This window comes from Larus michahellis, chromosome 1 (assembly GCF_964199755.1).
Source record: "Larus michahellis chromosome 1, bLarMic1.1, whole genome shotgun sequence".
Lineage (NCBI taxonomy): Eukaryota > Metazoa > Chordata > Aves > Charadriiformes > Laridae > Larus > Larus michahellis.
In genome coordinates, this window is record NC_133896.1 from 188,032,793 (window position 1) to 188,045,723 (window position 12,931).

General features: G+C 52.8%; 1 protein-coding gene across 1 annotated transcript; it reads left to right on the forward strand.

Moving 5' to 3' along the window:
- Nucleotides 1–2,150: 2,150 nt before the first annotated feature.
- PCDH8 (protocadherin 8) lies at nt 2,151–6,594 on the forward strand. Its single transcript, XM_074564603.1, has 3 exons — nt 2,151–4,688; nt 4,840–5,050; nt 5,528–6,594. The coding sequence occupies exons 1-3, from the start codon at nt 2,277–2,279 to the stop codon at nt 5,899–5,901; spliced, it is 2,997 nt and encodes a 998-aa protein (XP_074420704.1). The 5' UTR covers nt 2,151–2,276; the 3' UTR covers nt 5,902–6,594.
- The last annotated feature ends 6,337 nt before the right edge of the window (nt 6,595–12,931 follow it).

A 12,931-nucleotide genomic window follows, 5' to 3' on the forward strand; every position in this document is an offset into this window, starting at 1 on the left:
GAAGGAAGAAAAAGAGGGAAGGAAGACAGAAAGGGAAGGGAAGAGAGAAGGAAGGAAGGAAGGAAGGAAGGAAGGAAGGAAGGAAGGAAGGAAGGAAGGAAGGAAGGAAGGAAGGAAGGAAGGAAGGAAGGAAGGAAGGAAGGAAGGAAGGAAGGAAGGAAGGAAGGAAAAGAGGGAAGGAAGACAGAAAGGGAAGGGAAGAGAGAAGAAAGGAAAGGAGGAAGGAAAAGAGGGAAGGGAAGGGAAGGGAAGGGAAGGGAAGGGAAGGGAAGGGAAGGGAAGGGAAGGGAAGGGAAGGGAAGGGAAGGGAAGGGAAGGGAAGGGAAGGGAAGGGAAGGGAAGGGAAGGGAAGGGAAGGGAAGGGAAGGGAAGGGAAGGGAAGGGAAGGGAAGGGAAGGGAAGGGAAGGGAAGGGAAGGGAAGGGAAGGGAAGGGAAGGGAAGGGAAGGGAAGGGAAGGGAAGGGAAGGGAAGGGAAGGGAAGGGAAGGGAAGGGAAGGGAAGGGAAGGGAAGGGAAGGGAAGGGAAGGGAAGGGAAGGGAAGGGAAGGGAAGGGAAGGGAAGGGAAGGGAAGGGAAGGGAAGGGAAGGGAAGGGAAGGGAAGGGAAGGGAAGGGAAGGGAAGGGAAGGGAAGGGAAGGGAAGGGAAGGGAAGGAAGAAAAAAGGGAAGGAAGAGGGAAGGAGTCAGGAAAAGAGGGAAGGAAGAGGGAAGGAGGGAAGGAAGGAAGGGCATGCAGCTTCCTGGAGAGCTGGATGGATGCCCATCAGGACCCCCAGCTTCCCTCCCTGTCGGGTCCCTTCTCTGCGGGCCGGGGCCGGCGGCTGCCCTCCCCATGGCTGCCCAGGCACCGCAGGGCCAGGGGGCTGCGCAGGGCTCCGCGCCGGGGCCTTGGTGCTTTGCGGGGCAGATGGTTTCGTTCCCCCCAGTTCGTGCCAGGTTTCAGCCTCATGCTGTTATTTTGTTCTTCTGGAACGAGACTGGTGTTGCTTCCCAGAGAGGCCCTATTAGGACAAAAAGAAAATCCCGTGAATAGGCGTAACAGGGCACCAGGAGGGATAGGTCTTAAATGTATTTTAATATGAGCAGGGCATTGTGTGTAATTCAGCGCTCATCATCGTTTAGTCAAAGAGTTATGGCAGTGATTGGGAATGAATAGGGGGACATAATGGATACATGTGGCGTTTGCTCATTATATTCAACTTAGTCCAACTCCTCTGTGGAAACTGTTCAACTTTCTCTCCCTTTAGCCTGTCATAGTGAAATAATACAGACATTGGTTCCTCGAATGGGATAGCCTGCCATGCTATTATATTTCTACAGCTAACGAGGGCTTCATAAGCCTTTGATACAGCCTGATCTTTGAAACCTTTCCAAATCTCCTCAAGCTTATGCTAAATCCTATTTGGAACTTTTTTTTTTTCTTTTTCTTTTTTTTTTTTCCCTCGCCTGCTAGTGCCCCAGGCTTAAGAAACCCGGGCGGTGACATGCATACTAAAGCATGCGGGGACACCTCCTGAAAGGCGACTTACGGCGCTGATCACAGGCTCTCACGCGAGTAACACACCACTCCGGCCGCGCAGCTGAATGCCGCCAACCCCCCGGAACCCACCCACCGCCCCCTCCATCCCCCCCGCTCCGCACCCCGCACCCCGCTAATCCGCGCCCGCCGCCGCCCCGCGCACCCACCCGCGCGGCGCGGCACGGCACGACACGACACGGCGCGACATGCCACGGCGCGACACGCCACGACACGACGTGCCACGGCACCTGTCCGACCTGTGCCGCAAATTAACAAACCCCGCGCCCCGCATTTTACTCCGGCGCTCCCCGCGCCTGCTCCGCCGCCGCCCCTCCGGAGAGACAGAGAGAGAAAAGACGGGAAGGGAGGGAAAAGAAAGAAAGGGAAAAAAGACAGAAATGAAGGGTAAGAAAAAAAAGGAATAAAGCCGGGGGAAAGGGGAAAAAAAAAACAAACCCCGGAGAGTTAAAGAAAACAAAGGCGATAGCCTCGCGCCCCCGCTCCCGCCGGCTGCCGGAGCCGCCCCGGTCCGGGGACCGCCGGGGGGCCGCCCGCGCCCCGCAGCCTCCCATTGGCTCCGGAGCCCGCTCATTTGCATACCGCCGTCTATTAAAGGGCGGGCGGAGGCGCGGAGGGGCGCAGACGACGGTGGCGGGTGCGCGGAGCCGCGCACCATCACCCCCGGGTACCGCGCACCATCACCCCCATCCACCATCACCCCCGGACCGCGCCGTCGGGCTGAGCCCCGCGCAAGTGCCATGAGCCCCCTGCGGCTGCTGGCCGTCGCCTGCCTGCTGGCCCTGTCCCGCGGCAAGACGGTGAGGTACCGCACGGACGAGGAGGGGGCGCCCGGCACGGTGATCGGTACGCTGGCCGACGAGATGCCGGTGAAGGCGCCGGGGGAGATGAGCTTCCGCCTGATGCGGCAGTTCAGCAACAGCTCGCTGGTGCGGGTGCGGGAGGAGGACGGGCAGCTGAGCATCGGGGAAGCGGGGCTGGACCGGGAGCGGCTGTGCGGGCAGGCCCCCCAGTGCGTCCTGGCCTTCGACGTGGTGAGCTGCTGGCGGGAGCGCTACCGCCTGGTGCACGTGGAGCTGGAGGTGCGTGACATCAACGACAATGCCCCACGTTTCCCTCGTGCCCAGATGGCGCTGGAGGTGTCGGAGAGCGCCACACCGGGCACCCGTCTCCCACTGGAGGTGGCCGTGGATGAGGACGTGGGCTCCAACTCCATCCAGAGCTTCCAGGTCTCCCTCAACAGCCACTTTGGTGTGGAGGCGCAGACACGGGCAGATGGAGCACGCTGCGCAGACCTCGTGCTGCTCCAGGAGCTGGACCGCGAGCGCCAGCCCTCCTACACACTGGAGCTGGTGGCCAAGGATGGTGGCAGCCCGGCACGCTCAGGCACGGCCACTGTGCACGTCCGTGTCCTCGATGCCAACGACAACAGCCCTGCCTTCGCCCAGGGCTCAGTCACAGTGGAGCTGCCTGAGGATGCGCCACCTGGCTCCCTGCTGCTCGACCTGGACGCTGCGGATCCCGACGAGGGCCCCAATGGCGAGGTGGTCTACACCTTCGGCAGCCAGGTGCCCCCCGAGGCACGGCGGCTCTTCCGCCTCGACCCACGCTCGGGCCGCCTCACGTTGGAGGCCGCTGTGGACTATGAGCGCACCCGTACCTACGAGCTGGACGTGCGTGCTCAGGACCGTGGCGCCAGCCCCCGCACCGCCACCTGCACTGTCATCGTGCGCCTCACTGATGTCAACGACAACGCGCCACGCATCAGCATCAGCGCCCTCCGTGGTGCCGCCAGTGCCGCTGGTGTGGCCTACGTTAGTGAGGCGGCAGCCAGCGAGAGTTTTGTGGCCCTTGTCAGTGCCTCAGACCGTGACTCAGGTGCCAATGGGCAGGTGCGCTGTAGCCTTCGTGGCCATGACCACTTTGCCCTGCAGCGTGCATATGAGGACAGCTACATGATCGTCACCACGGCGGCGCTGGACCGCGAGCGCATCCCTGAGTACAACCTCACCGTGGTGGCCGAGGACCTGGGCTCACCACCCTTCAAGACCGTCCGCCAGTACACAGTGCGGGTGAGCGATGAGAATGACAATGCGCCACTCTTTGCCAAGCCCCTCTATGAGGTGGCCGTGCCAGAGAACAACCCTCCAGGTGCCTACATCACCACTGTGGTGGCCCGCGACCCTGATCTTGGCCACAACGGTAAGGTCACTTACCGGCTCCTGGAGACACAGGTCATGGGGGCCCCCATCTCCACCTATGTCTCAGTGGACCCTGCCACTGGGGCCATCTATGCCCTCAGGACGTTCAACTATGAGATCCTCAAGCAGTTGGACCTGAGGATCCAGGCCACTGACGGTGGCTCCCCACAGCTTTCCAGCAGCACCCTTGTCAAAGTGAGGATGGTGGACCAGAACGACAACCCTCCCGTCATCATCCACCCAGTGCTCACCAACGGGACAGTGGAAATCAGTGTGTCCAGCAAGACCTCCCGTGATTCCCTGGTAGCCCAGATCAAAGCTCGAGACGCAGATGACGGGGCCAATGCCGAACTCACCTTTGCCTTCCTGGAAGAGCCCCAGCAGGACCTTTTCACCATCAACCCAAGTAATGGGGACATTGTGCTGAGGGGAGACCTCTCCGAAGAGCTGGGACAGCTGTTCAAGGTCATCCTCACCGTGACAGACAATGGCAGACCCCCTCTGGCCACGACTGCCACAGTCAACTTCCTGGTGACCGCCACTGCTCCTTCCAGTATCCAGGAGATAGCCAAGCCCAGCTCCTGGGAAGGAAAGGCTTTGCAGTGGGATATCCCTCTGATAGTGATCATCGTCCTGGCGGGCAGCTGCACCCTCCTCCTGGTGGCTATAATCACCATCGCCACCACCTGCAACAGGCGCAAGAAGGGGAATGAGATCAAAAACAACGCTTCTTTGAAGGAGCAGATAGACATCTCCCACCTGGAGAAGGGCCGACAGGAGGAGGGCAGCCCGAGGGGGAATGTGTTTGAGGTACGAACCTTTCCCAGCAAAACCTCTTTCACCAGCCCCGACGCTTCTCCAGCTGCTGAAGAGATCTCCACTGCTGAGAGCGGCAGCGACAGCACTTGCCTCTACGAGGGTCAGAAGAGGCTCAGAGGACCAAACGGGGAGGTAAGGTCCTGCTGCGGGGAAGGGGGTCACAGGGTGTGTGTCGGGGGGGGTGGTGGTCTCAGAGGATGTAAATTGCAGAGATGAGATTCTGATGTTGATTTACCCTTCAGCACTCCCCCTCTCACCTCTCCTTTGATCCCCCCCACCCCAGCAGGGTTTCGCTGCTGCTCCGAGCTATGGCAAGGAGGCTGCTCCCCCCGTGGCCATTTGGAAGGGGCACTCCTTCAACACCATCTCCGGCCGGGAGGCAGAGAAGTTCAGCGGCAAAGACAGCGGCAAAGGCGACAGCGATTTTAATGACAGCGACTCAGATATCAGCGGAGATGCCCTGAAGAAAGATCTCATCACGCACATGCAGAACGGTAAGGGCTCAGCCCCTGCCCCCGGCTGGCCCCTCCAGACAGATGGACGGGTGGATGGGGAGATGGATGGAGGGACCCGTCCCTGGGGCACGGTGATTAGGCAGGGCAGCTGGAGGGGGAAACCTGAGGCTGCATGACTCAAACTGCCCGTCTCTCCGCAGCAGAGCTGCTAGATGCTGGTTCCTCCACCCAGCACGAATTTGCAGATGCTGGAAGTACTGTAGGATTGGGGTTTTTTTTTTTCTTCCCCAAAAAGCTTCCCTTAAAGTTAGGACTGTCCCTAGCAAAACGATGTAACCTTCCCAAGCATGTTTTTGTGTGGTGCTGTAGAGCATCACCTCCCGACTCCCACTGTCAGTGCATTGAATCATCCCGCAACTGATAACTCTGAGGATTATGAATGATGTTGATTTATTCCTGCAGTAATGACAGATTTCTCTCTCTCTCTCTCTCTCTCTTTCGCTCTCTCTTCTTTAGGTTTGTGGGCATGCACGGCCGAGTGCAAGATCCTGGGCCACTCGGACCGCTGCTGGAGCCCCTCCTGTGGCCGAGCCAACCCCCACCCCTCTCCCCATCCCTCAGCACCCCTCTCCACCTTCTGCAAGAGCACGTCCTTGCCCAGGGATCCCCTCCGCAGGGACAACTTTTATCAAGCCCAGCTGCCCAAAACAGTGGGGCTGCAGAGCGTCTACGAGAAAGTGCTGCACAGGGACTTTGACCGGACGATCACGCTGCTCTCCCCGCCGCGCCCCGCGCGGCTCCCCGACCTTCAGGAGATTGGGGTGCCCCTCTACCCAGCCCCCTCGACTAGATACCTGGGTCCCCAGACTGACACGGCTGAGAAAGTGTAGCCCGACACGCTCCCCGCCCCGGTACACACGTCCCTGCGCGCACACGACTAGGTCACTCCCGAGAGCCTTTAAGTTATTGACCAGATCCGGTGTCGTACGTGTAAATATGCAAGATGTGCCTTAAAAAATGAAGCCGTGGGGAAAGATTTCCAATCACGTCGGTACTGTTTGATATTTGCAAACAAAAAAAAATTGTTTGTAGTTAATGTAATTTTTATGAAATGTGCAGTATTTAAATTTTTTTTTCATGTTTTCTACATTGGGGGTTGTTGGTTGGTTTTTGGTTTTTTTTGCTTTCGGTTCACCCATGGCCTGCGATTTTTTTTGTAGTGTTTTTAACCTGTACATTGTGTAATGTAATGTTTGTACATAATGAAAATTGGTTATATTTTTATATAATAAAAGCTTAAAAAATGGGAATTCTTGCCAAAGGAACTGTCTGAAAGACACAATAATAATAATTAATAATACTATCCTGACTATGTAGAACCTTATAAGGGAAATTCCTCTTTCACGGTGTAATAATAGCCTAAGCAACCCAGTGTACTGAGAAGTTTGCCTTGCCAAATGTGACTTGTATTTCTTGAGTCTGTGGTCAACTTAAATGTTATTTAATTGCCTTTGGTTCCTGTAATCTGTGTCACTGATAAACACTAATAAAGGTTTTGTGGTGTGTTGGAGGGATCTGTTCATGGATTTCATGCTTCAGAGCGCAGAGGTCTTCACAGGTCAACAACAGCCTTTTGTGCGGAGAAACGCCAAGTGGGGAGGAGTGTGGACGATGCTACTTTTAGTCTTGCCCATCCTTCACCTCCAGCAATACCTCACTGGAGGTTTAGCTCTAGAGAGGATGTTAAAGATAGGTTGCAGGGCGGGAGGGCTGCGTGACGGAGCTGGCCTTTGCCTTCCACCACCTGGTCTGAGCTCTTCCAGCCCCATCCTTCGCTGGTGGGAGGGCGTGTAATTTGGGTGAAGCGAATGAAACTGCGCCCATCAACCAAAGTGTTCAGGCTGTGCAAATATCTTAGCAGCCGCTCGAGCACTTTGCTTTCTGATCTGGCTGAGATGTTGATTCGAGTCAAGCTGCATCGGTATGTGCTTATATGTTTATCCCTTGTCAAGGCAGCTTTACTTAAGGGCAGTAACTTGCATTTTTGTACATGTTTTTATTCACCAAGAAGAAGGATAGGCTTATATTTGTGCATAGAACAGAGAAAGAATAGATGTCAATTATGTCGAGATTGTCTGTGCTACATATTTTGCCGCCTCCTAGAAATGACAAAGGCCTGGAAAAAAAAATCACGTAGAGCTTTGAAATCCCCTCCCCTCAAGGTTTCAAGTTAAAAGCAGATCTCAAAACCTTTTGCTGAAATCAGGTATAGAAAATCAGGAATGAAACGAACTAAGCATGAGCATTTTTTCCTGTGTTCAAAAAACCTGTTTATAACAGAGATAACATTTATATTGGAGTTTTAATTTATATCGGGTTGAACTTTTCCAAAAGGAAGAAGTGCTATTCGCTTGAAATATATAATTTTGCATTTTGTACCAATCAAGAATCCAGAAATTTGAACACGACGAAGCTTTTGCTTTTTATCATGAATTCTTCAATTATATTGCTAATTACTACAGTACGTATATAGAGGAGATGACTCATGAAGAAAATATGAAGCCTTCTTAGACATAAACAAGGCTCTTTTAGACTTTGTGTGTCAAAAACGTAAGTAGAAAACAGTATCCCACCTGCATATCCCTTAACCAACAGAAATTTCCTTTTTCCCCAGGTCTTCCAGCTTTCTCAAGCCCTTGTAGGAAGAATGACAGAGCCTGACCGAATTTTCATGCACACATGGGCTGAGTTTTAACAGGGGCTTCATGAAAGCCTCTGCGTGAAGATTTGTGGTGGGCAGAGATCTTCAGAGGCTGTACTTGAAGGGAATTGAAATCAAGCTGACGCAAGACGCAACTGGGAAGCAACGTCTGTGATACAGCTTTTATGGTCAGGAAAATAGGCGAGCGTCTCTGGCGATTCATCTAAACCTGGTAGTAAAAATCATGATGCCTCTAATGAACTAAGAGGGTCGTCTTGATTAAATTTAGAGCTGGAATTGGGGAGGAAGGGTGGGTGCTGAGAAGGAAGGCTGGGAGCCTCCCTGCCGGCTAATCCTCAGTGATGCAGAGCAGCGAGCCCGCATGTGAAGTAATTAGTCATAACTCCGAATGCGGAGAGGGAAAGGCTCTCCGTCAAAAAAAAGCAGGCCAGTCTCATAAGCTGGTTCTTCCTCATCTGGTTCGAATGCCTGGATGACATACTCCAAGACCTTGGCAGCAGGTCCCTAGGCTCTTGCGGGAGGCAACCACGTCCGAAGGGCAGTTCCTCGCTTTGGGTTGAGGTGCCGAATTCGCTGCCTGCAACAGAGCCTGTGCGCTTCTATGGGTGGCTCAATGCTCCTCGCTGCCTAACCAGGAGTTGGGGCCACCCCAGAGTGAGGCAGTCTTGAAATGGGGGGAAAATAAAGTCACCCATTCCTGTTCTCAAAGCAGCTTTCCGCAGCAAGCAGCTACGGTCTTGTAGTTCAGGGCCTAGGATCTGTCTGTTCTGGGGTCCTATGGGCTGCCAGTAAAATGTGGGATTTATCCACCGGGATAAAAAGCTCAGCATTTAAATCTGAGCCAGTCACTTTGCAGGCAGTAATGGTAAGGTATGGACCTCTTCTGAGAGCATCTCTTCTTGGCTTGGAGACAGGCAATGGGGACAGCTCAGGTGCACCACTGAAGCTCCTGATCTCCCCTCTGCCTGTAAGGGCAAGGGGCAGCAGCCCAGACTCCTTTAACTTTTAGACTCCTAAAATTAGGTGAGGGAAATCCCCAAGCTCCATCAGTTAACATCACACATCATCCAAAATGCAGATGAGCGGAGAGGGGAGCCCAAGGCTTAGCTCCTGGGCAGGGCCCCTTGAAGCAAGTGTTTGCTTCATCAATGCTGTTTCAGTGTGTATGTCCTAGTTGTTTTTTTTTTCTTTTATTTTTCAATTAACATAACGGAGGTTTTTGCCAACATACTTCAGAAATTAATGCAGACCTATCAAGTAAATTCCATTTATTTGCGTGTAGCAAATGGTGTGGCATCAGCCCTGTGTCACGTGCGGGGGAAGAGACTGCGTGGCCACACAACCTCTCCTTGGTGGAGAGCTGCCCTCTCCTGCCTGCCTTTCCCTGACTGGGAGGGCAGAGGTGGGGAGGGGGAGCAGGTACGTGGGACTGGACACAGGACTCTCACACTGACCTGGCATTAATTCCACAGCCCAAAGTGTCTACAAGCAGCTGGAGATCACACAAGCCCTAACACCGAGCTTGAGTCTGCTCCTGCAGAAGTCTCCGGTAGTCACCTACAATGGAACAAAGCACCCTCAGCTCCCTTCACAGTCAGTGGAGAAAAATAGGCACTTTTAAGACACCAATCATCTCGTCCTGAACCAGCCAGCTAAAATAGATCTGGTGTGTTGCACTGAGAAGTTCCCCATCCCTGCCTACACGCAGCCTGCGGTGGCTGTAGGAGGCTGCACTGCGGACATCCAACAACTAGTGAAACCAAGCTCACCCCATGTGCTTTCAAACACTGCCAGGTAGTTTGCTGTTAGCAATTGCCATGAGAGCATCTGATCTGAGCACGCTGACAGTGTGGCAAAATGAGGGAGCTGTAACAACATCATTTAGATGAAGGTGAAGATACCTAGTAGCACCAGTACCGCCAAGCCAGGCCCTTGGAGACCAGCAGACTCACAACCAGGTGCCAGTGTGCAATTTCTTTGGCATCAAGGGAGGAGGACTGAAACACAGAAGTGGCTAATTGCCACAGCCTCTTCTCCAGGTGTATCTGCACAGCCATGAAGACCTACCCAGGACACACAGGAGTGATGCTACAGCAGCACAGCCATGAAATGCCTCATTTCCTGAGTGCCCCTGAGATCTTCTGGGACTGTGGGCTTGCAACTGCCACCCTGGAGACCTTGGGCAGATATCCAAATCTGTTGTAATTGTTAATAAATTAAATTCATTTTCTCAAAGTCGAGTCTGTTTTGCCTGTGACAGTAACCGCTAAGTGATCTCTCTATATTTATCTTGACCCATGAGCTTTTACATCTGATTTTCTCCCTCTGTCCTGTTGAGAACAAGGAGTGAGTGAGCAGCTGCGTGGGGGTTCTGGCTGCTGGCCAAGGTCAACCCACCACACACACCAAGAAAAGAAGATCCCAGAGATGCATTCTGTGGCGCTTTAGGCAAAAAAACCCACTGCCAGGCTCGTGTCTCCTGTGCCTCTTGAATGCTTTCAAGGATATTTTATGTTAATGAGTCAAACACCACCATAAGGTGCCTAATTCTGTTTCTGCAGTGCATGTTCCAGATGCAGGACTTCTAGTAAAATGAGATGTCAGCACTCATGCTTGTATGTGGATATGGCTATGACCTCTGGGATGGGGGTTTAATCCTGTTAACGCATGTGAGAAATGCTCGCTGCCTGTACCAGGCCCTGAAGGCAGAGACACCAGGGTGGGATTTAGCTGAAGATTCAGACGGATGTGCCTTTTGTGGCCAATGGGTCGGTGTCTACACACACGGTGGGCATCTACGTTCCTGTGACGGACAAGGAGGACTCATCAGGGGTGTCTAGAGGGCTGTCTGGCTCATCTCACAGTGGGCACCTTCGTTCAGTGAGCAAAATCACCCTCTAGTCTCCCATAACTGCATTGACTACCTTGTCGTTGTATGTGACAGCAGATTAAGCACCTGCCTTACACATAGAATCATGGAATCGTTTAGGCTGGAAAAAACCTTTAAGATCATCAAGTTCAACTGTTAACCTAGCACTGACAAGTCCACCACTAAACCATGTCTCCAAGCACCACATCTACAGGTCTTTTAAATACCTCCAGGGATGGTGACTCAACCACTTCCCTGGGCAGCCTGTTCCAATGCTTGACAACCCTTTCAGGGAAGAAATTTTTCCTAATATCCAATGCAAACCTCCCTCAGTGCATCTTGAGGCTGTTCCCTCTTGTCCTATCACTTTTTACTTGGGAGAAGAGACTAACACCGACATCACTACAATCTTCTTCCAGGTAGTTGCAGAGAGCAATAAGGTCTCCCCGAGCTTCCTTTTCCTTCAGATTCCTCCCCTGAGCTAAACAACACCAGTTCCCTCATCCACTCCTCATAAGACTTGTGCTCTAGACCCTTCACCAGCTTCGTTGACCTTCTTTGGACACGCTCCAGCACCTCGATGTCTGGACATGGACACACACATTGTGGATACAGAAATTCAGGTGGGTGAGCCGTCACCAAAGGAATGGTCCACGCTTCTCTCCATCTCCAGCTTCACGTTCCCATCACTCCTTTGTCACCAGCACCCAGAAAAGTCATCTGTCCAAGGGCAGATGTACAGAAGCACCACAACTGGGTAGAGTTCTGCAGGTTTAGCTCAACCAGGGGTCAGGCAATTATCAGACACTGTCAGGGAGGGAGCAAAAAGGAAGGAGGCCCCCAGGGCCTGGGAAGAAGGCAGGACTATGCTTTTGGCCAGCAGCCAACAGGTAGATCGGCCTATACATAATGTAAAACCTCTGGAGGTTTCTAGGCGATGTCAAAGTTGGACAAGGAGGAACCTAATGCCTTTTGAATGCTTTGAAGGCTTGGCATCACTAGTGATAATGACAGCTCACTCCCCAAATGTCACCTAAGCCCAAATTTAGGCTGAAGAATGTGGACCGGTAGCTGGGGAGAAGTAAGCATTACTTCCCACCATATATGCCAAGCTCTTCAAGCCTTCCTTATTGTCCTGGTTTCATCTGGGAAAGAGTTAATTTTCTTTCTAGTGATGGCTGTGAAGGGAATGCCAATAATACTTATTGGTTTTAGTTGTTGCTAAGTGATGTTTACACTATTCAAGGACTTTTTTCAGCTTCCCATGGAGGCATAGACTGGCCAATGAAATATTCCATACCATAGACGTCATGCTCAGTACATAAATGGAGGTTAGCCAGGAGGCGGGAATCCGCAATCACTGCTCGGGACGGTGCCAGTTCACCGGGAGGTGAGAGTGAACCGTGTCATTATCTTTATTGTTATTTTTCCTTTTCTGTTGTTGTTTCTATTAAACTGCCTTTAACTCAACCCACAAGGGATTTTTTTTCCTCCCTTTCCCCCTTTTGTTTCCCCTGTTCCCTGCACCCTTCTGAGGGGGGAAAAGGGGGTGGGTGTGTGGTTCTAGTTGCCAGCTGGGGTTAAACCATGACACTTATTTAAGAGGATGCTTTAGAGAAGCTCCCTGAAGTTGGGTTTTCCCCTCCTTAAGCAGTGGTAGGGATCCCTCCACTTGTCCATCATAGAATCATAGAATCTTCATGGTTGGAAAGGACCTTTGAGATCATTGAGTCCAACCATACACACACCAAAGGAAAAAAAAAAATCACAAACCACCACAAACAACCTACAATCTCTGCCACTAGAGCATGCCCTGAAGTGCCACATCTAGACGTTTCTTAAACACCTCTAGGGATGGTGACTCAACCACCTCCCTGGGCAGGCTGTTCCAGTGCCTGACCACTCTTTCAGTAAAGTAATTCTTCCTAATATCTAATCTAAACCTCCCCTGCCGCAACTTCAGACCATTTCCTCTGGTCCTGTCATTATTCACCTGGGAGAAGAGGCCAACACCCACCTCTCTCCAACCTCCTTTCAGGTAGCTGTAGAGGGCAATGAGGTCTCCCCTCAGCCTCCTCTTCTCCAATCTAAACGTGCCCAGCTCCCTCAGCCCCTCCTCCATATCTCCATCCTTCCTGATGGATGCAAAAAGCTGGTTTTGCCCTCATACCCACGATGCCAGTGGCAGTGGGATCCCCACCACTCTCAGGGCTCCTGGGACATGCCACCCATCCAACATTAACCATGTTGGGAGAGTTTGCAGGGAGCCAGTCACCCAGCCACAGGCGGGGAGAGATGCAGGGATCAGGAGGGCAGCGGGCTTCAGTAG